Source organism: Phyllostomus hastatus, unplaced genomic scaffold, assembly GCF_019186645.2.
Source record: "Phyllostomus hastatus isolate PE091 unplaced genomic scaffold, TTU_PhHast_1.1 phas_contig_17, whole genome shotgun sequence".
Taxonomy (NCBI): domain Eukaryota; kingdom Metazoa; phylum Chordata; class Mammalia; order Chiroptera; family Phyllostomidae; genus Phyllostomus; species Phyllostomus hastatus.
The window spans coordinates 6,968,017-6,990,065 of NW_025333664.1; the positions used below are offsets into that span (position 1 = coordinate 6,968,017).

General features: G+C 54.1%; 1 protein-coding gene across 1 annotated transcript in view; it reads left to right on the forward strand.

The window, feature by feature from the left end:
• ATP9A (ATPase phospholipid transporting 9A (putative)) overlaps positions 1 to 22,049 on the forward strand; it is a 106,500-nt gene that overhangs the window by 36,744 nt on the left and 47,707 nt on the right. Inside the window, exons 5-12 of the mRNA XM_045832798.1 lie at positions 7,601 to 7,659; positions 8,996 to 9,047; positions 10,806 to 10,900; positions 11,745 to 11,825; positions 12,591 to 12,666; positions 18,350 to 18,426; positions 19,733 to 19,893; positions 21,677 to 21,819. Coding sequence (XP_045688754.1) covers positions 7,601 to 7,659; positions 8,996 to 9,047; positions 10,806 to 10,900; positions 11,745 to 11,825; positions 12,591 to 12,666; positions 18,350 to 18,426; positions 19,733 to 19,893; positions 21,677 to 21,819 — 744 coding nt within the window. The remainder of the gene's footprint in view (positions 1 to 7,600; positions 7,660 to 8,995; positions 9,048 to 10,805; positions 10,901 to 11,744; positions 11,826 to 12,590; positions 12,667 to 18,349; positions 18,427 to 19,732; positions 19,894 to 21,676; positions 21,820 to 22,049) is intronic.

Below are 22,049 nucleotides of genomic sequence, written 5' to 3' on the forward strand. Positions count from 1 at the left end.
TCAAGGTTAAGAAAAAAAAAACAACAAACACTTCTCTTATTGATTGATTTTTAGAGAGAAAGAGGAAGGTGGTGATGGGTGGGGAGAGGATCTGTTGCTCCACCCATCCATGCATTGGTTGATTCTTATATGTGCCCTGACCGGGGGTTGAACCCACAGCCTTGGGATGATTCTCCAACCAAGTGAGCTAGCTGCCAGGGCAGGACTTTTACGATTGAAGTGATTTTAAAACACATTTCTGAGTTCAGAGACACCTATCAATTCAACTTTCTCATTCTAACGGGGAGAAACTTGAAAGCTGTTTCAGGATAATGCTCTCCGATCAGTGTAAGCCTCCCCTTTTCTCCTGCTGGAAATCCTCATTTCAGCATTGTCAGAGGCTTAAGAGAAACCCCTAGACCTTTATGGGGTTTGCGGCTCTAGCTATAGAGCTGTCTCCCCAAACTAACAGCGTGCAGTGGTACTGGACACCCCAAAGGCAGCGAGCGAAGAGAGAGGGTCTTGCAGTCGGAGCTGACGCAGCCAAACTTAGCCTAGTTACTGGAAAGGTTTGGGTTGGGTTAGGAAGGCAGCATGAGGAAATGAATGGTTTCTCTTTATCCTCGTCTTCCCCAAACCAAACGTCTAACTCCGACTCCGACTCCGACTCCCGAGTGGGGTCTGCCTCGAGTATCACAGGTGGCCAGGGCGGCTGGATTTGCATTTTCACAGGACGCATTCCAGGGTCTTCATACCAGGAATGTTTCCCCAGACCGACTTGCAGTCGAGGGCTAAATGAAGCAGGCGGCTCATTAGCCTGGCGAGAAACTGCAAACAGAAGCATAATTAACACAATCCCCGATGTGTCTTTCCTGCTGGGGACACCTGGGCACGCCATGAGCCATAAGGCAGAAGCCAAAGGTCTCTGCAGAAAGGAAGGTCTTGAGCTTTTTAGTATACACGTGGCATCGAAACCAGAGATAGCCTTTCCTCCTCCCAGTTCTGTCCAGATAGTTCCCCAGCCACAGACGGATCTCAGGGATCTCTCGCCTCCATTTGAGAGTGGTATCTTTTCCAATTCAATTCAGAATCCACTTGGGACCCTTGTGTGCAGGATGGCAAGTAATGTGACTGCATTTTGAGGGCAAAGGACACAGGTGGGTTCCTTTTGGGGTGTTGTGTTTTCTCAGAGTCCATCAGAAGGTAAGGTAGCGTAAGGGAGATGTGTTCATTAATGAGGAGTCGTTTAGCCACTGGTTAATGAATTAACATCAAAACTCTATATTTCTAAACATGAGTTTATATTCTCTATGTGCATAAACACATTTATGTTTTCCAAGTATAAACTCTGTTCTGACATGGGAGAACGCGAAGACAGGCTTTGTGCATTCTTTAGAGAAGAGAATGACAGGGATGGTCTTTTTTATATTATTTTAGCACAAGTCCTTTACTAAGGATCGCAAACACTGTTCAGTAAGCAAAGAACTCCCCTTCCTGAGCTTCCCTCATTAAGATTCAGAGCCTCTGCTTTTACGGGTCTTATTGAAGACAGATCTGGCCGAACACTTTCTTACACATTCTCTGGCACCTTTAAGGTTGTTCTTTCAGACCCTAAGGTTTTTTTTCCCCCTTCCAAAGTGCTCAATTTCGCTTTATTACAAATATTGGTGAACTGATCTATTGTTTGTTCAAAAAAAAAAAAAAGATCCTGAAAAAAAACCTCACGTGCAAATTGCAACGTTATCTTTCCCGGAAGGTATTTCCCCCCTGCTGGGGATGTTGGTCTATTTCATCATCACTGAGCAGGAGAAGCAAGGAGGACCATTTATGTATTTATTTTAAAAGCCTCTGTTGGGTATAAACTTGTCACATCGAAACCCCAGCTTTTCTTTTGTAAGTTCCCACTGTTTTAAACAAAAGCCCCAGGACGCGGCCATGGAGTTTCCAGCAATGTTTTTCAGCCCTTCTGCCTGTTTCCCCGATAACAGTGTTTCCTTAGGCTTTGGGGCGTGCAGACACAGGGAATATGCTATGTTCAACTTTAGACCCTGCGCACACGGCTGCTGGGCCTGCAGAGACGTTTGCACGTCACCCGCCAGGAAGTGTCTACATGCTGCCGAGTTTACAACTCATCACAGATCAGAGCATGAGCTGACGAAGTAAACCATTAACCAGGGTCTGCGCATGCGGGTTGCCGCTGTAGCTCTGTCTTCAGGAGCGAGCTGTGTCCTGCACGCACAGGGAGAAACAGAGTGAAGCCGGCGGGGTTCGGGGTCAAAACACAGGCCCACACAGACGAGTGCCCAGGATTTATTTAAAAAAAATTTTTTTTTCTTTTTGCAGGCTGGTCTGCATTTTGACTGAATTGTCATTTGCTTGTTTCCACTCAAGGGAAACATCTGGTTTCTGCCCCCAGTGTGGACAGACCTCTCTTATTCTGAAGCTGTCATCCATGAAAAGCGTAGTTTGGGCTCAATAGGCTTGCTTATGAAAGGCCTGGGGTCCATCTCTACAGAAATAAACAGCTCTCCTAATTGAAAGTTTGTTCCCCGCGATAAGCCCCGGCTCAGAGGCGGGCTTGGGTGAAGTGGCGAAAGCTGAAAGGAATAAATTTATTTTGTGGAGAGCATTTAATGATTGAGGATGTGGCCGGCGGAGAATTGTCCACTTAACCTTCGTGCAAGTCCCTCTGTCAACTTCTGTCCAGTTTCTGCAAATGCATTTAAAACATCCGGCGTCTAGAGGTTGGAGTGGGGGGTTACAGGGTGCAAAGGAGAAGAGAGATTTACTGGGGGGGAGGGGGGAAGGGAAGAAAGAGTTCTGTGGCTTTGGGTCTTAGAACCGGGCCAGGCCTTCCTGTGCACGTTACAAAGGTGGCGATGTCCTGGGAGTTCCTACATCTGTCCAGGACAGCTGCGTCACTCTTGGGGCCCCACGCAAGGGAAAAGGTGGGACCCCCTGTTCAGAAATGACTAGGAATTGTAAGATGGCAACAGCCAGTCATCAGCCCAAGGGTTGGCGGGTGGCACTCCTGTTTTAGGAATCTCTAGGGTGGGTGAGGGAGAAAATGAAACTTGGAAAGTGTGTCTGCTAACTCCTCAGCAGGCGTCGGGGGAGTGTGTGGGGAGATCCGTGTAATCACTTGTACACGTGCTGTTTTTTTATTTCTCCCGTTTCTTTGTTAGGGAGACAGGGAGCTCCGCCAGAGGGCAGCTGTATCTTGTTCTTCCTTTTTTGTTGTTGTTGTTGCAGGAACCATGGCAGAAAACTCGAAACAGTGGTTAAATTAAGGTTAGAAGTGCTGTGTTCTGGGTCCTTGCCATAACTGAAGCGTGTCTTCCTTCTGTCAGTCCCAGCCACTGGGTGCTTGGCTCTTGGTCTGACCGGCCCTCCCCCCACCCCCGAGCTACTCTTTCCTACCCACTTGGGAGCCCCAGGTAGGGACATGTCATTCAGCCGAGCTGGGAAAAAAAGCCCAGTAAACGTTAGAAGATTAGTACCAGTATCTGCTCCACCTTCTCTCCTCTCCCTGCTGTTGTTTCTCCTTTTCTTTCTTTTGCTTTTATTTGTCTTTCCTCCGTCAGAACACACGCGTACACAGACACCCACTAAACACGGGCCCTCCATCCAAGCCTGAACCGCTCATGGTTTGGTCACCAAAAAGGGACGATGAGGGGTGGGAAGTCCACGTTTATGGTCAGGACTGTGTGTGAGCTTGCTGGAGTGGTTGCGAACGGGGTCTCCCTTTTTTGAAGCTGCAAAGCCGAGGTTGGCCCCCCACACCCCCTAGTACATGCCAGTGAGGGAGCCTCGCTGGAGAAACACACTGGTGGCGTGGCTCCCAGGCACCCCCCTCCTGCGAGGGAGCCCGGGCCTGTGACTGCCGGTCCTGCAGCAGGAGGGCCGGTGTGCAGGTCGGCCGCCTGCTGGGTCCGCCGCAGCCCGCTCTGCAAACACGGCGGATTGGAGGGGTTTGCTGAGGCAGAGCAGATGGACGGAGAGAGGCCGAGTTCACGCTAGCCCGTCATAAATCAGGACGCTATTATAAGCAGGGAAGAATCTGAGCCTGCTCCCTGAAACGTTTGCGCTCACTGAATGTACTATTTTTTTTCCTGATTAGAAAAGCCCCTCGTGCTTATTTAAAAAAAAAAAAATCAACGTGAAGAACTTAGAAAGTATGTGTGCCAGACCAAAAGATAAACCTCCGCATCCCCAGAAAGCAATTGCTCTCACACCTTTCAGTATGATCCTTCGATTTTGTCCTGTGTCCCACCAACACACACCCACACACACACACACACACACACACACACACACACAGAATTATTGTTTCATAAGACTAAAACACATGCCACTCTTTCAGTTAGATAGTAAAAGACGTAACTGGGTCTCGGAGATCCAACACCAAGCGTGATCGTTTGGGTCAGGCCGCCAGCATACGTTTTAGTCATAAAACGAAAGACAACATGTAAATTTATGTTAGGGAAAGTTGGGCCCAGCTCCAGGGAAGGCAAGTTCACTGGCGCGGAGGCCGAGGTGAATTTACGGCCTCCCTCCCAGGACCGCCTTCCTGAGCAGCTCCCCAGAAAGAACCCCGGGTCTGCGCCTGGCCGTCCTGTTGCCCCCTAGTGGTTCGAGGAGAATTGTTCGGGCAGGAAAAGAATCCGGCACCTTGGACCCTGTCTCCGCCCACTTCCAACGCTCTGACTGTCTGGATCAGTGGGGGTCCTTTATCCCCTCTGTAAATGCATTGACCAAAGCCCGAGACAGATGAACGCTTGAGCCTCCTGCACAGCAGGGCCCAGGGCATTGGACTCAGTTCTAGCGCAGGGTTTTATGAAAACGAGACACTGTTAAAGGCTCACGTCGTGGGGTGAGATGCTCATTCCTGGGGAGGAACTGAGGGTCGGTCCCCCCAGTCACCACCATCCGCTGCGTGCTTTCCAGAAGTCAGGAGGGTCCATGGACGGTTCTTTCAGTGCCAGTTCTACTTACTGGGGTAAACTTGAATTAAAGACAAACATGAGTGAAAACAACCCAAATGGAACCTCTCACAGCTGTTTCCGTAGAAATACTGGAATGCTTTGAAAAGTGTCAACGGTGCAGAATTATGAAGGAGACAGGTGGCGTTCAGTTATGTGAAAATTGTAAAAATCGAGAGTTGTGCACTCAGGTTATTCCGTTAGTGTTTTTAAGTTCTTCTTAATGCTGAAGAGACAAAAGCTTGACATCCTCATCCTTAATGCTGGGTATTTGTTGAATAAGTGATTGAGTTATTATTACTATTTCTTTTCTATCTCGGCTGAACATTTGTGCGTGAAGTGGGCCTATTGCGAGACGCCAGTAACATAAATGCTTTATGGCGTGGCTCCCTTGGGCAAGATTTCAACCCATTACCAGAGTGTGGTGCTGGGCACCTGGCCCTGACCAGCCAGTGCCACCGTCACCTCTCTCTGCTCCCTGCCTTCCGGTGACGTTCTCGGTCTCGCCAAGGGCGCTCCAGCCTGCGGCCACGCACCCGCCTGTGCTACTCACGTGCTTCCTCACCTCCGGGCCTCCCTTTCTTCTGTTCCTGGTAGCCCCTTCGTCTGGTTCATTCTGGCCCCGCCTCTCCGGTCCAGCATGTAGATGCGGCTCCCTGCACAGCCCTCACCCCATTCCCTCCTCATTGGAGTCGTGCCTCCCCCGGAAGGTGAGCGGCACGGTCCCCGCCCTTAGGCTGCGCCTGGCATTCAGCAGGCACGATGATGCTCGGATGCCGAGTGAGTGAGTCATCAGGGCTCCGTTCTTGCCCTTCTCCAAAGGCGGGGCTTTCCCTCCTGTCTGCCCCCCTCCCCCAGCCCCCTGGACGCACGCCCATCAGTTCACACACTGTTTTGCACTAACAGCATCTGTCTGGCTGTCTTCCTCACAAGCTCGTGGGTTTGCACACTACAGCTGGTGGGCGCAAGTCCGCCCACCACCTTTTTATTTTTTCTTTTTTAACATGGCCTGGGAGCTGAGGATGGCTCTTAACGTTTTAAAGTAGGAAATAGACAAAAACTGGTCGTCTTCGTCAGGGAGACCCTGGGAGAACTGCAGACATGGTCTCTTGGCCTGTCACACCCGAACTGCTGTTGCTGGGGCCTCTTGTAGCCACGTCTGTCGGCTCCTGCCCGAGACTTTCATGCCTGAGTTCTGAGGATGCCGCGCTCAACAAACGTTCTGCAGGTTGAACTGAGCTTACTGTTTCTTACTCCTTCCTCTGGAGTCAGATGTGGCTTGAATCCGGGTGCTGATCTGTTGTAACTGTGAGGCTGAGATAGGGCGTCTCGGAGCCTGTTCTCATCTGAGACAAGATGATTGCACCTTCTTCCGAGGAGGAGGAGGAGGAGGAGGAGGAGGAGACGGAGCCATCCACACGTCCGTTACTGAGCCCGTGCTGAGCACAGAATCAGCGCCTAATGTTAGCCTTCATTTGTGTCCAGGTAGACATCCAGCAAAAGGAATCTATAAACCAAATCGTATAAACGATTCATCGTATAAACCAAACTATATGCCAGTTGTAAATTAAAAAAAAATCAGTTGCTCTTCCTGAAAATGGCCAGAGGTGACCTCTGAAAACGATTCCTTATTCGTTTGACCCACAAAATCATGCAAATCAAGAGGTTCAAATCTCCATGTGCGCCTTGCGACCACCCGTGAAACTGCCCAGGCCATCAAGGGTGTGCGTATTGGAAGAGCCACCAAGCATCTGAAGGGTGTCACTTTACAGAAGCAAAGTGTGCCCTTCTGTCCTTAGTTACAAGGGTGGAGCTGGTAGGTGTGCCCAGGCCCAACAGTGGGGTGGGACACGGGGTCGGTGGCTCCTAAAGGGGGGCTTGAATTTTTGCTGCACGGGCTTAAAAATGCGGAGGGCGATGCTGCGCTGAAGGGTTCAGATGCAGCATCTCTGCTCACTGAGCGCATCCAGGAGAACACGGCCCCCAAGAGGCGGCGCAGGGCGGGGCCACGGGCAGGTCCGCCCCCTCTCCGTTCTCTCTGCCACGTGGACGCGGTCCTTCCCGACAAAAAAAGCAAGTTGTTCCTAACCCAGAAGAGGAGGTTGCACAGGAGAAAAAGATATTCCAGAAGAAATGAAAGAAACTTATATGGCCCGGAGGGTAAATTCAACATAAAAGAAATACTAATAAATGCAAAAAAGAAAAAGTCATTTTGGATTAGCTGCTTTCTTTTTGGTGGTATTGAAAATGAAGAGTTGTCCTTCTGTCCTTGGAGCTAACTCTTCATTTTCTTCCCCATTTCTGTGTGTGTGTGTGTGTGTGTGTGTGTGTGTTTGAGGCTGGATGAACCTCGTACGGTGTGGACTTGGAGTTTCTAAGGCACCACTGAGACAGAAGGTCTCACTGGAAGGGCACGAGCACTCCCTGGAGCTCTGTGCTGTGTGGGCCGGGGGGTAGTGTCTGGAGCCGTCCCTGCCACAGGTGTGCCCCTTCTCAGAGAGGCAGGAGGCGGCGATGCAGGGGGCGGGGCGCACATCTGGCGCGCTGCGTGGACTTGGGAGGCTGGGGGGTGCTCCGTAAAGACATGCGGAGTCGCAGGGAGTTCAGTTGTGATGTGTCTCGGGCCCGTTCCCTTGCAGGGACCGTGAAGGTGAAGAGCGCCAGCATCCAAGTTGGAGATCTGATCATCGTGGAAAAGGTGAGCGGGGTCTCGTGGTCGTGCATGTGCCTGTGGGCAGTCCCTGCCGCCATCCCCACCGCCGCTTCAGGACCCCGACCTGTAATTTGTGGCTCTGGCAACACTCACCAATGGTGTGTGGCTGGCACTTCGGTTCAGCAGCTCTGCCTGGGGAGGGTCGTCTTTTTTTCTCATGAGACACACGCACAAAATATGTTTCGAAGTGCCTGTGGGAGGGTTAGCCAGAAATCCTGCTGACAAACACAAGTTCTGATTTCCTGTTTGAAGTGTGTGTGGTTGTTTGGGGGTGCTTGTTCTTTTAACGTGCAAAAGTCTGCTAGAAGTCTGTTAATGACGTAAGTATGGAAAAATGTTCGTTCCTTACTTTTGAGCCGTTTTAGCTTGCATTTTTTTTTACTTTAAAACATCATATTTGTGCTTTTTTAAAAAAGCCATTTTTTATGGGGAGGAGGGGCTCACGTGAGAACAGTAAAAAGGTCCAAAAACTGCATCTTTAAAAGCAGCACCACGAATTTGCTCGTTGCTTCAGCAAACGTCCATCTCTCCCTACCGGGTACATTTGGAAGGAATTGGGTTTTGGGGGTGGTCCTGGAACGTGTTGGAATAATATTTGATTAGAAAAAGACTGGGTCTTAAACCGGTGTCTGTAGGAAGTGAACTGTGCTCCTTTAAAAGGATTAAATCCAAGAACTCAAAGTCGATTTGCAGTGAAGTGAGCCTCTCCTGGGTGGCAGCGCGGATGAACAACGCACACCCGTGTGTTTGCACAGAGTTCCCTCTGTTCACAATTAAACGCTGGCGGCTGTGGGCTTCTCTCTCTCTCTCTCTCTCTCTTTTTGAACATGGCTTTTGTTGCCTCTCATGACTTGACTGCCTTATGCAAATCCCACTGGAAGCCAAACGTCCAGCCAGAAAAATCGGCAGAAGCCGAAGCGTGAGCAGGGCGTGTGTGTGTGTGTGTGTCCTTCGTTTCGGCACACAGCCTGGACCGAAGCCAGCGAGAGGAGCCGTGGCGTTCGGCCCTGGGTCTCCGGGGCTGGAATCTCGGGAGGCGATGGTTGCATTTACCAGAAAACTAGAAGCTCTCTTTCCGAGATAAGCTTTCAGTAGGGGATTAGAAACGGAACAGCAGCATGCACGATTTTTTTCAGATTCAAAACAAATTAAATCCCCCAGTCTGTCTTTGACAAAGGCAGATTCTGAAAAGAGGCGGTGGGTTTCGGAGGCCCCCTCCCCACCGAGGGGGCTGGGGGGCCTGGAGGGGCCAGGGGGCCAGGGGACGGAACCTCCCGCCCCCCATGGGCATTCACAGTGAGTCTTTCTTTTCCTAACACAGAACCAGCGGGTGCCTGCTGACATGATCTTCCTGAGGACATCAGAAAAAAACGGTAAACATCTGGGATCAATTTTGAAAATAACCATTAACCTTTCAGTGGTAATTTGGCAAAATAATCATTTGAAAATGTAACAGAAGTAGATGATCATTTTGGAGCCACGGAGGCGAATCCAAACAGCCTTTTTAATAGAGCGGTCTTCAAAAAAAATTTTTTTTTCCCCGTGCTCACAGGTCAGTAAGTAGATGTTGAGCATTACAAAGGTACAGTGAGTGGGGCCTTTGCTGAGTCCCAGCTGGTGAAGCGCTCTCTCTCTCTCTCTCTCACACACACACACACACACACACACACGCACACACACGCACGCACGCGCGCCTGGCTTTGCCTCTCTGGGCTGCGTCCAGCTCCGCATCAGCAGCTGGCGGGAGGTGGAAGTGTGTCTGGCCAATGGGAGCACACAGAAATCCTCTGCACTCCGAGACGGTGCCAGGAGGTGTGTGATGAGATGGGGCGGTGGAGGAACGGGGCAGAGAGGTAGGTGGCCCTTCGAGCCCTTGCAGCAGGACTGGCGGGGCGGTGCCCGCCCTTGCCCACCTGTGTGTTTACTGTTACAGCCCGTGGGAGCGTGGGCACTGCTCACGGCTTTACAGGACCCTTCTCCCTGCAGGCCCCTCCCCCACCGTGGAGCTGCCACCCCAGCCCGCCCACCCCATCAGCTGGCTCACATCCCCTTTCTCTTTATTTTTTGTTATTTAAGCTGCTCAGAGGGAACAGAGTGGTTTTTCTCCTGCCTATCAGGCACAATCAGAGACCTTTGAACCCCTGGAGAAAAAAAATGCACGTTTATATTCCTTTGAGGTTCTTGCAGCCTATTTTATTACAAATTGAATAAAAGTATGGGTGAAACGTTACACTAATAACTCACGAAGTGATGCAGAGAGGGCGGTGGGAGGCGCTGGGTGAAAGCAGTCTTTTAGAAACTGCAGCTTTGTCCTCCAACCCGATGGGTTCTTGTGTCTTGGTCCATGGAAATGGGGTGTTGTGGATTAGGGTCCCTGAACTTCTCTCCCCTTCAAAAAAAAAAAAAAACAAATCCCCCCCAAAAAGATTAGAAGCGTTCTTCCTGGAGAGTCCTCAGAGTCTTAAGTGCAGCGCTGGCGAAGTCATTGCATTTTCTGGTGAAGCACACAGCTGAGCGGCAGCTGGGACCCGGGAGTGAGGCCCAAACATGCGCCCTCGCGGTGTGCCGGCCGGCCTAACAGCAGGTTTCCGCAGTCCTCTCCACATTATGCGGACCAGCCCTCTGGTGCTCACCGCGGGAGGTTGCTGCTGGTCATCTCCGTTTTCACACTGGAGGAAACCGAGGCTCCGAGAGGGCGTGTGGCTAGCAGTAAGCGGTGGAGCCCAGACTTGAACCCAGGAGGCTGGGTCCCTGAGAGGGTGCTCCTGACCCCTGCCCAGAACGGACTCGAATGCTGGTTATCGCATGCCAGCCGCTGTCATCTACTGAGTCCTGACAGCAGGCTCGTGAGGTCTGCGTTTCTCCCCATTTTTTACAGAGAGGTTACACGGAGGGTTAGCGAGGTTGAGAAGCAACCCCAGGCTCCCACTGTGAGTGAGTGGGGGAGCGACGATTTGAGCCCAGAGCTCTCTGGCCCTAGAGTTTATGGAGGGAGTGGGAAATCAGGCACATGTTTACTCTCCCTTTTGGTGGTCGGCCATTTGTTGGCTGTTTGTACAAGGCCCCAGAGCCGCCTAGGGAAGGCTTCTTGAACTGCCGGCGAGTGGATGGCCCCCACCTTCCTTCCACAGGGTCTTGCTTTCTGCGGACGGACCAGCTGGACGGGGAGACGGACTGGAAGCTGCGGCTCCCGGTGGCCTGCACGCAGAGGCTCCCCACAGCTGCTGTGAGTAGCTTTCCCTGCCCAGGCACAGACTGGCCACGGCCATGGCCGGGCTCTCAAACTCGGGCATCCTCCGGGGCCAGGCATGGGAGGTCCGAGGTGAGGTGGGGCTGCCGGGGTGTTTTGGGGTCCTGGGGAGCCTTAAGCGCTGGTCGGTTCCAAGTACCGTGGCCACGTGAAGCTCGGACTCAGCATGCAGGAAGGGGCTGGTCCGAGGGAAGCGCAGAATCTTGAACCCAACTAACCTCTTTGAGACTTCGCTTTCTATTTCCGGCAAATGGAATTGCTGCTCACACAGGAATTCTGTGTTTAATGTTTTTGAGGAACTGCCACACCGCTTTCCACGGTGGCAGCATTCTACACTCCCATCAACAGCGCGCAAGGCTTCCCGTTCACCGCACCCTCTCCAGCACCCACTTCTCCCTTTTTCTGACAGCAGCCATCCTAAAGGGTGTGAGGCGTCCTTGCTCACTTTCCCATCTCTGCCCTTTCCAGGGCTTTGCACGGGGCAGGTGCCCAACAGCCGTCTGTTGAGTGGGTGGGCACTGTGGTGGCCACGAGCAAGGCCCTGGCCCAGAGTGTGGCAAAGAGGTTCCGTGTGGTTGGGCAGTTGGGGGACCAGCATATTCACCGTCGCGCCTCTCAGCGCCCTGGGTTATAGCATTCGGCACTTCATAAACTAACCTAATGCAAGGTTTCCCCTCTTTTTTCCACCTGCCCCATAAAGTTAAGCACCTATCTATTTGCTCGGTTCAGGAAATACAGCCGCTTTTGAAAAAGAGCGGCTGGCTGTCTCCTGCAGTCTCTCTCATCCTAAACTGAGTTTGTTCTCACCTCCGTGGAACAGGATCTGCTTCAGATTCGATCGTACATCTACGCAGAGGAGCCGAACATCGACATCCACAATTTTGTGGGGACGTTCACCAGGGTAAGTGAGCGCGGCGTGCTGTGGACTCTGCAGCCTTAGGGTGTGCGTTCGCCGTGGAAGCCCGCAGACCAGCGGGCGCGGGCCGTCGCCGTGAAGGAGCTTCTGGCGGGGGCCGGGGTGGGACTCCCTGGGAAGGAAATCCCGCCCAGCCAGCTAACACGTTGTTGCTCAGCGGGGTCCACACCCCCGAGGTTTCCTTCGGCCTTTGCGCAGCCGGAACGACCGACAGCGTAGACGCATGCGTGGTTACGATTCGCATTAACGCGCATGTCCGGAAGTCCCCGTCTCCGTCGGACGGGCCCCCACCCTCAGTTGCCTCTACGAGCCCTGCGTGCCGTTGTTGTCGCGCTTTCTAAGCCACTTGTCAACCATTTGGAGTGGGAATTAAATTTGGGGTTGAGACACTTCAGGAACCAGGGGCAGGAGATTTATGGGACCCACAGTAAACGGTTCGCGATGTCTTTTTATAAGGTGTGACACTGTCCCTGCTTGATCTGCTTCTGCGTTTTAGTTCTTGCCTGATCAGACTTCTTCCGGGTCAGAGGCTTGTCCTCCTTAAATCCCGAGCCAGCCTTTTCAGGTTTTTCCCTTGGGGGGGGGGGGCGCCCAAGGTCAGTGGTCCCCGCCGTCCCGGCCGAACCGTGGGCGTCTGCCCGGGGCTCATCCTCCTCCTCTGCCCGTCGGGAGAAGAACGGGGTAGAGACGGCGCATGCGCTGTTGTCCGAACCCGGCCTGACACTCGCGTGTCCATTTGGCCTCTTCCAGGAGGACAGCGACCCGCCCATCAGCGAGAGCCTGAGCATCGAGAACGCGCTCTGGGCCGGCACCGTCATCGCGTCAGGTGAGGGGGCGCCCGTGCCGAGGAACGTGGTAGCAATTTGCGAGGGGAGGAAAGTCCTCTCGTGCAATTAGAACAATCATCTGTCAGTGGGGACAATTAGGCGTCGGTCAAACGGCGTTTTCCACTTGTTCCGGCACCTCCAGGGAATCCGGCCGACACCTAATTGCCCCCCGACACTCGGAGACGCCGCGAGGAGCGGCCGCGCCGGCCCGGGGACCTCTCAGCAGCGTCCGCTCCGGGAATAGCCCTTAATTGCCCCTGCAGATTGACGTTCTAATCTGTCCCAGAAATGGGGTCCGCCCGGGCGTTCTGGCTGCGAGTCGTGGCTGTGAGGGCCGCCGGGCTGCGCCTCCTGGTGCGAGGGGCTCCGTGCGCCGAAAGGGGCCGTGGGCCTGAGCTGGAGCCTCGATGCGGGAGACGCCAGGGTGGCACCGGGTCGGGGCCTTTCGGTTTTGAGCACTGGGGTGAGACTGAGGAGGAGGGGCCCCGGGGGTCGGGCACAGGGGGCAGCAGCCCTGGTTGGTGTCAGCAGTGCGGCACACCCTCCCTGTGTGTCACACCTTTCACTCAGCCCTCCCAAAGGTGCCGTGAGGGTGGGTGCCAGCATTGTCCCCATTCTGTGGATGAGGAAACCGAGGCTCAGTGAGGTTGAGTACCTCACCCAGGGCCACACAGCAGGTGAAAGGTGCGCTGGGACTTGAACTCCTGAAGCAGAACTCATTGTGCAGCTACCAGCATATAGTATGTAATACATAATAACACAGGCTATCGTTAACGTAATTCCACCGCCGCGAACCTTCTGCCTTTACTATGGGAGGAATCCATCTTTCCCCTTTTAGCATCTCCCTGCTGTGAACCCGTTTGCCTCTGTTTGATGGCTCTTTGTGGCCCTCAGTGCAACAGACACGCAGCCCGGGCACCGTATGACAAGGGGAGGGAACGACCAGCACGAGGGAGGGCCCAGGCCGCCGGGTGTCACCGTCCACAGACGCACCGGTTAACGCAGATGGACAGAGACGCGCTCTGCCTGTGGCTCTCGCCGGGGTGCTCTTCTCCCGCCCGCCTGCACTGGCCGCGTCGTCTGGGCCGTCTCTCGGTTCCCCTGGTGACGTCGGACGTGAGGAGTTGGTCCTTAAGATTCTGCACGGCCGCTGCCCGGCCACTGCCCGGCCTCTGATGGCCTCGATGTGTTTAGTTCGGCCCTTGTTCTCATCGTGTTAACTAAACGTTTCAGTAATCAGGACCTGTGTGCGTAGACGCCCATCTGGTTTCATTCTGGCGATTTCCTCCTCTCCTTCCTTCCTGCCTTCCCTCTTTCCATGAAGCAAACCCTGACCGAACCCTTGTATCTAACGATGCCAGTCTCCTTCGCTAGGTCCCGGTGCCATGCCATGTGCCAGGAAACCCTGGTCTCCACTCTCCTGGGGCTTGTAGTTTCCTGTAAGTGTAATGCACTGATGCGTGGGTCACCGGCCAGCAGTGACCACGGAACGCTGCGGATGGCTCGATGAAAACACGCGCGAGAAAAACACATGCACAGAGACAGACTAGTTTCTGTGGAGAAGTAGGGACGAAATGGCCACCCCCCCCAGTGGTGAGTGCGCCCGATTTACAGTACCTGCTTTTATTGGGCTCATTCTGCATAATAATTCAGGTAAAGTACAGTCCTCATTAGGGGGAAGTAAGGAACTATAGAAAACAAGGAACTCTGCAGGTCTATTGAGTCGGGGTCAAAGAGCTGTAAGACTGAGGAACAAACTAACTTCCTCCTTGGACCCTTCTCATTCCACTGAGAGCATTCTAAACAAAGAAGGTTTCACAGTAATTTACATATTCTTTCTTAGGCCTTATCACCCAAGGAATCCGCCCTTTTCAGCACAGAGCTGCATCACTCTGTCATTGTTTCAGGCTTAGGTGGAGCAAGGGAACTAAGGCAGCCAAGAGACAAGGAGGTTTTCTCCCAGACGCTGAGAACTCAGGCTATGTCAAAGCCGAGGAGCGAGGGTCCATCATCCCCTTTTGCTGCAGCCCCCAAAGTCCTTCTTTTGGGGGGCCTCCCAAAGTGATCGTGCCTGTCTTAGGTCATTCCCCCCTTGGGGAATCTTACCTGTCTTTGGCTAACCGACCAAGCTTTTTGGGGTTCAGTTATGAATGAAGCAGCAGAAGCAGCATTCCTGCCAGGGAGATAAGCTTTTGTCTCCTTGCTGGCTTACGGTTCCAAGGTCGTTCCCTTAGCCTTAGCCTAGGTGGGGGTTTCAGCTTCTGATACCAGTCAGGGCGGTTCCCAACAATGCACGCTAAAGGTATGGGGGGAGAGGAAACGGGAGCGAACTCTGTGAATTTCCTCTGAAGCCAGTAAAACGGCGAGGGATGGAGGGGCAGAGGCAGAGAATTCTGGGGCGGAGGGAGTGAGGGGGAGAGGCTTGTTGCCAGCTTTGCTCCCGGGGATGAACAGCCATCCTGTTTATCAGGCACTTTTTACTTACTGAGTGCCTTGCTGCCATTCTCTCACGTCGGTCTCACAACATTAAATGAGGACGTTCAGTGGGATGCAGAATGGACACTCAGAGAGGTTAAGCAACTTGCCCAAAGTCACACAGCCTTGGAGCCGTCGTCTCCTGGCAGGAGGCGAGTGGAAGGCAAGTTGGAATCTTGAAGAGGGGGGAAAAGACTTTGAGACAGTTCATTCGACATGCGTGGTAGAGTTAAAACAGGCATTTTCTTTTCGCTTGTTTGAATTAATAATCTCTTTCTTCTCGGCGACATGGGGGGAGAGAGAGCAGGGATTCCCCTGATCTGCCGGCGTTGCCTGCCGTCCGCTTCAGCGGGAGCATGTTTCGGAGGGAGGCTGTGGAGCTGGGCGGTTAGCACTTCCGGAGCTGGCCTCGGTCCCCCTGGCTTCTCGCTGCAGCCTGATTCTAACGCAAACACGGAGTTGAACGTGAGCCATTTCCTTCTGGTGCTCCACTCAAGAAATGTCCGCCAAGGATAATCTTAATTATATGACATTTTGCATCAGTGTTTCCTGTAGAATCTAACTCTTGTGTCTTGGTCACTCTGCTTGTATTAGTTGGAAGTTTAAACTATCATAACGCTTGCCAGGGTAGGTTACTGAGGTTCAGCATCAACCTGTAAGGGATGCAGTTGCCATGGTAACCCCACACCGTGCTGCTCGGCTGAGGAGTCACCAGGGCGGTGGTAGGGAAGGGGTGGGGAGGCTTGGTAGGAAAGGTGGCCTGGAGGTGACGGGGGCCAGGTGTTCCTGTCCAGCTCTTCTGAGACTCTCAGTGGTGAGGGACCAATTTGTTGGGTTCCCCCAACCCTTCCCCCCAAATCGTAGCGGGTGGGTCCAGGCCCTGCTGTGTACAACCAGCGTGCAGGTCGTCCCTTGCTTACCTCGAGGTCTGAGTTGGGTAATGCCCGGCTGATCCGTCCCCTGCTCAGCTCGGGAGTCACAGCAGTGCCTAGTTGCCTTAAACGCTGCCAAATGCTCACTCTCCGGGGTCCAGCGTTTCTCTTGTTGCTGACCAGGAACAAAGGGATCACGGTGAGGCCTGACCCCGGGACCACACCGTTGTGCAGTATTAGGGAGAACTTCGTGAGATGCCGACCATGACGGCCTTGGAGGAACTGGCCGGGGGCCGGCTGGCAGGTCTGCAGGCTGCGGAGGGTGAGAGGGACGTGGACGGCAGCGCGAGGAGGGGCCGCAGAGGTGACAGCGTAGGAGGCAGGGGTCAGAGGGCTGGGCTGGAGAGGCTGGGGTCCCACGAGGCACGTGGGCCCAGTGTCACCAGATCTTCTAGTTTTCCAGGAGAAGCCAGAAACCTCCATTATTTTCATGAAAGCCCCTGTCTTTGAAAGTTGCCAATGAATTCAGCCCCTTGAAAGCGCTGTGCTGGCCTGTGCTCTCTCTGTGGGGCGAGGCCGGGGTCACATCTCCTGGTGGCCGTTTCAGCCTTGAGAGCAGGGAGATGTTGAGGGGAAGGCCACCTTCAGCATTAAAGGCGGTGAGGTTGGCTGGTGCCAGTGAGGGAACCCCCCCCCCCCCTTCGGGAGCTCTCGGTAGTAACACAGGTCTCAGGAGAACAGGAGCAACCAGGAGAGAGTTCCGTGAGTTTCCCGTGAAACCTCTCGAACCCTGGGCATCGGGCATCGAGACCAAGAGTACGTGCAGTGAGGGAGCTCAGCCCAGGCTCGGCTCCCCCTGTCCCACCATCTGCCGTGGCGACAGGCCAGCGTGCACCGGAGCCGGCCACCTGCCTGGGAGCGGCCGGCGCGCGCCCCGGCCTGCCATCTGCCGGGCGCAGAGTGCTGCGTGCACTAAACATTCCACTCGAGGGACCTGGGGGCTCTTTGTCCAGGGGACACAGGCCCAGCCAGCCCTTCATCTGGGGTTACTGAGGCCGGGCGTGTGCCTCTCGGAGTTTCTGTCTGTTCTCCCGCCAGCACTGCTCTAGGGGGGGAGGTCGGGGGTTTGCGTTTTCCAGCGGAGACCGGCTGTCTGTTTGTATCCCCGGGGCCTGCCCTGAGAGCTCAGCAGGGACGGCCCCTCCCTCCTCGTGTTTCGAGTTTCAGCTCAGATGTCCTCACCTCAGAGCCGGCTCCTCAGACACCCAGGACCCACCGCAGCCCCGCCCTCCTCTCCCGTCTCCTCTTCTGCTTGTCTCCACCGTAGCACCCAGCCCTTCCACGGTCACCGTGTTTCTCGCTTCCCTCCTTGACGGTCTGTCTCCCTTCCCCGCTGTGGTGTCGAGCATTCTCTTGGCACATACTGAACAGGGAAACAAAGGAACATCTTTGATAGATATTTCAATCCCACCCTGCCCCCCCAGTAGGTAGTTCCAGTTTATGCTCCCGCCAACAGCAGGTACGACAGGGTCCAAACCCCATCTGTTGGCTAACACTGGATGTCAGTCTTTGGAATTTTCTTTATTATGACGGGGCTAAAAATGGCTTGTTCTGCAGTTCTTTGATTCGTCGCCACGTTGTGTTGTGCCAGGGGGTGGGTGTGGTTCTCAGGAAGGACTTGTCACCTGGACGGACAGACTCCCCACAGACATGCTAGTCAGACACAGAATCTGACGGGAGCCGGACTCAGCGGCAGGAATGAGCTGTAAGAAGGTGGGTGAGCCCTGGCTGGAGTGGCTCAGGGGGTTGAGCGCGGGCCTGCGAACCAAAGGGTCGCTGGTTGGATTCCCGGTCCGGGCACAAGCCTGGGTTGCGGGCCAGGCCAGGTCTTCAGTGGGGAGCGCGTGAGAGACAGCCACACATGGACGTTTCTCTCCTCTTACTCCTTCCGTTCCCCTCCTTCTAAAAATAAATAAAGAATTTTCAAAAAACGTCGAAGACGGGTGGCGTGCCCATAAGTTCCCACAGCAGTTTCTGCGGATAGCAGTGTTCTGGGCCTTAACCGGCCAGCCCTGTGTGGCGCCGGACACCTGCCCCGTGTGGCCGGGGAAGGTGGGGGGCTGCATCGGATCCCGTTTTCATCAGATTTAAGCTGAAGTTGCTGCACACGGCCGGCCACTACCTCCCTGGTCCGTGTGGCCGTAGGTCGAGGGTGGGCCCTGGCGCGAGCACGCCGACACGCACCCGGCGCGGGCGCTGGATTCGGAGGACGCCCTGCCGGGGGCGCGGGCTCTGAGCCCGCCGGTCTGCGTTGACCGCGCTGCTCTCGTTTCAGGGACCGTCGTGGGCGTCGTTCTGTACACGGGCAGAGAGCTGCGGAGCGTCATGAACACCTCGAACCCCCGGAGCAAGGTGCGTGCGCGGCCCTGGACGCTGCCCCTGCTCGGCAGCCCTCGCGAGCTGATGTGCTGTGACGGCCGTGCCGGGCGGGGCCCAGGGGCCAGATTGGAAATGGGGGGCACCTGACAGTGTTGTTTCGCTTTCGCAAACCGACTGTCTGTCTCTCTGCACACTTGCACGTGTGTACAGTTTGACACAGCTACGCACATGTGACACCTGTAATACACAAGTAGGTGTTCATGTATGTATATGAATACACACAATTTAAAAAAATGTATTTTTTAAATTTTATTTTATTTTTTGAAATTAAAAAAAAATTTACGACCAAAACATTTTTGAACACATAACATTTTACAAGCTTTTACGTGAAAGCAAACCGTTGTTTGCGGGGTCCTTTGCCCGCATCTCATCGAACCCTTACCCCCGCCCGTGAGCAGGAGCTTCCTGAGTGTGTGGTGGGGCGGTCGGGCCGGGGGGGCGGGGGCAGACCAGCCTGGGTTCCACCCTCTGCGGGGCCAGGTCTTCAGTCAGTCTGCCGAGCGGCTCCGTGATGCCCATTTCGCACTGCAGCCCTCCCTCCCAGCCCCGCCCCTCCTCCAGTTTTTAGGTCAGAGCATCGCAGGACGATTTCCCTCCGACAGGTGCTGCGTTTCCCAAACTCCGGTCATTTTCACCCCACCCCGAATAAATGATGAATGAGATGTCATTTATTCCATGCCTTTGCCTTATCTTAGGCCATATGTCTGTGAAGTTTCGGGTTTGCTGTGCTAGTTACATTTTTAAAAAACACACGCTAAAATAAATAGGTAATTATTAAACTGATGATGTTAATTTGTGCAGCACCTAAAAATCGGGAGCCGCCAGCAGCGTGGGCCCTGACCTTCCGGGGTCGGCTGCATCAAGGTGTGGGGCAGTGCCGAGGTGGAGGGCTGAGCCACTTTACTGGTCACTCTGCAGGACAGCGACCAATAAAATGTGCAGGGCAGCGACCAAGCAGTGAGGCGGCCCCAGCAGGCACAGCCGGAACCTGCTTGTGGGTTTCCAAGCCCAGGTCTTCTTAAGTCACCAAGAAAAACCCGATAGCAGATTCTCTGAGGTCCCTTGGACTGGATGTCTGTTAGGGACCCCAGCCCCGCCCCCCCCCCCCCCCCTTGCTGAGTGCCCTCGACCAAAGCTGCAGGGACCGATGGGTCCCGCCGTCTCACCTGGGTGGAGGTCTCGCCTGGGTGGAGGTGCTCACGGGCGAAGGGCCGTTCTCCAGCCAGGCTGCGGGTTGCACCGGCGGATCCCGAGCCCCCCTTTGCGCCCCGCCCCCCAGATTGGCCTGTTCGACCTGGAAGTGAACTGCCTCACGAAGATCCTCTTCGGCGCTCTGGTGGTGGTGTCCCTGGTCATGGTGGCCCTGCAGCACTTCGCCGGCCGCTGGTACCTGCAGATCATCCGCTTCCTCCTCCTGTTCTCCAACATCATCCCCATCAGGTGAGCAGGGGACGAGCTTGTGTCTGGGCGCCGGGACGGTGTCTTCTCCTCGCCAGCCGGCCCCTGGGCTGAGCGAGGACCAGGGACAGTCCCGGGCGGGAGGGCGAGCCGCGCTGGGGCTGCAGTGTCTGAAAAGCACGTGGCTTCATGGTCCATCCTTTCCTGAGGGACTCTGTGCTCGGAAGGCCGTGCCGTGCCTCGCCCAGTCCACAGTAGGGATGCCAGTGGAGTGCATCTCGTCGGCCAGCCCCCAGGGGTTGGTGGTGGTGGCCGTGGGGAGCGTGTGTTGAGAAGGATCCCGAGCCCCAGTCTGGGCTCAACAGGAAACACCGTATTTTTCGGACCATCAGACGCACCTAGGTTTTAGAGGGGGAAATAGGAAAAAAAGTTTTGAAGCAAAAAATGTGTTAAAATATTTAATGACATAAATAACATAATATTTCACCAATGTAAATCTAAACCTACATTTGGATAACAAGATGCACCCCCTCCCTTTCCTCCCAAATTTTTTTTGGGGGTGGGGTGGGGGGAGTATATCTTACAGTTTGAAAAATATGGTGACCGGTGAGCAATGGAAACATGGTACAGATTGTCTGCCTCGTTTGGAGGCCGCATAAGTAGTTTGAAAATGATAAAAGCAATAGGTCATCATGGAAAAAAGCCAGAGGTTCAGAGTCGCAGAGGACTGCAGTAGGTCCGTTCGGAAAAGATGGAACACTCGTGGAGACGGACAACGGGAACGGTCGCACGGCAGTGTCAACGTCCCGAACGCCCCTGAACCGCCCGCTTTAGGTAGTAAACTTTATGTTGTGTATATTTTACCTCAATTAAAAAAAAAATGAGTGTAGCCCTGGTGCGTGGCTCGGTGGGTGGAGCATCGTCCCACAAAGCCAAAGGTCACCTGTTCGATTCCCGGTCTGGGCACATGCGTGGGTGCCCTGGTCCCCGGTTGGGGCACACACGAGAGGGAACGTATTGGTGTTTCTCTCCCTTTCTTTCTCCTCCCCTACCCCTCTCCCGAAAATAGATAAATAATTTTTTTTAAAGATTTATTTATTTATTTATTTTTAGAGAGGGAAGGGAGGGAGAAAGAGAGCAAGAGAGAAACATCAATGTGCGGTTGCTGGGGGCCGTGGCCTGCAACCCAGGCATGTGCCCTGACTGGGAATGGAACCTGCCATACTTTGGTTCGCAGCCCGAGCTCAATCCACTGAGCTACGCCAGCCAGGGCTAGATAAATAAAATCTTTAAAAAACAATGAGTGTAGCGCTGGCTGGGTGGCTCAGTTGGCTGGAACATCGTCCCATGCACCAAAAGGTTGTGGGTTTGATCCCCAGCCAGGGTGCGGATGGGAGGCAACTGGTCCCTGTTTCTCTCTTACATTGATGTTCCTCTGTCTCTCTTCCTAAAATCAATAAACTTAACCTTGGGTGAGGATTAAAAATTTTTTAAAAAATGAGCGTAGTATCAAAAACATATTAGCTCAGAGGGCTTAGGAGTTAAGAAGCAGGGAGACACACAACCACCCCTTCCGCATGGTGAGTGACCGTGGTCCACGCCAGAGCAGTGTCATGGGCACGGCGAGTGGCCCTCGGGTGACCGGACAGCGGAGTTGACTCTGGCTGCGTCTGGGGACTCAGCCCCGGCTGGGGCCTCTCCGGGGAGTGACTCCAGGTGCCGTGGCCCCAGTGACGTGTATGCAGAGTGCTTGTTGGTCACAGAAAAAGACGCGAGGAGCCCCACGTAGACCCTGTTAACTGGTTTGCTCTGGTTTCCTCTCCAGTTTGCGCGTGAACCTGGACATGGGCAAGATCGTGTACAGCTGGGTGATCCGGAGGGATTCAAAAATCCCGGGGACGGTGGTTCGGTCCAGCACGATCCCTGAGCAGCTGGGGCGGATCTCGTACCTGCTCACTGACAAGACAGGTGAGCTTCCTGCCCCCCTCCTCCTGCCCCCGCAACACCCCCAGGACCCAACGGGAGAGAAGGTGCGTGGATCCTTTTTCAAGGTGACAGAGATGTCTGCTGCTGCTGCTCTTTCGCTTTCCCCAGCTTTTGATGGAGAGCAGTTGTTTGGTGACGATGATGATGATGACAGCAGTGAAGCTTTACGTAACACCTTTGTGCACAGCACCGTTCTGGAGTGCTCACGTGTA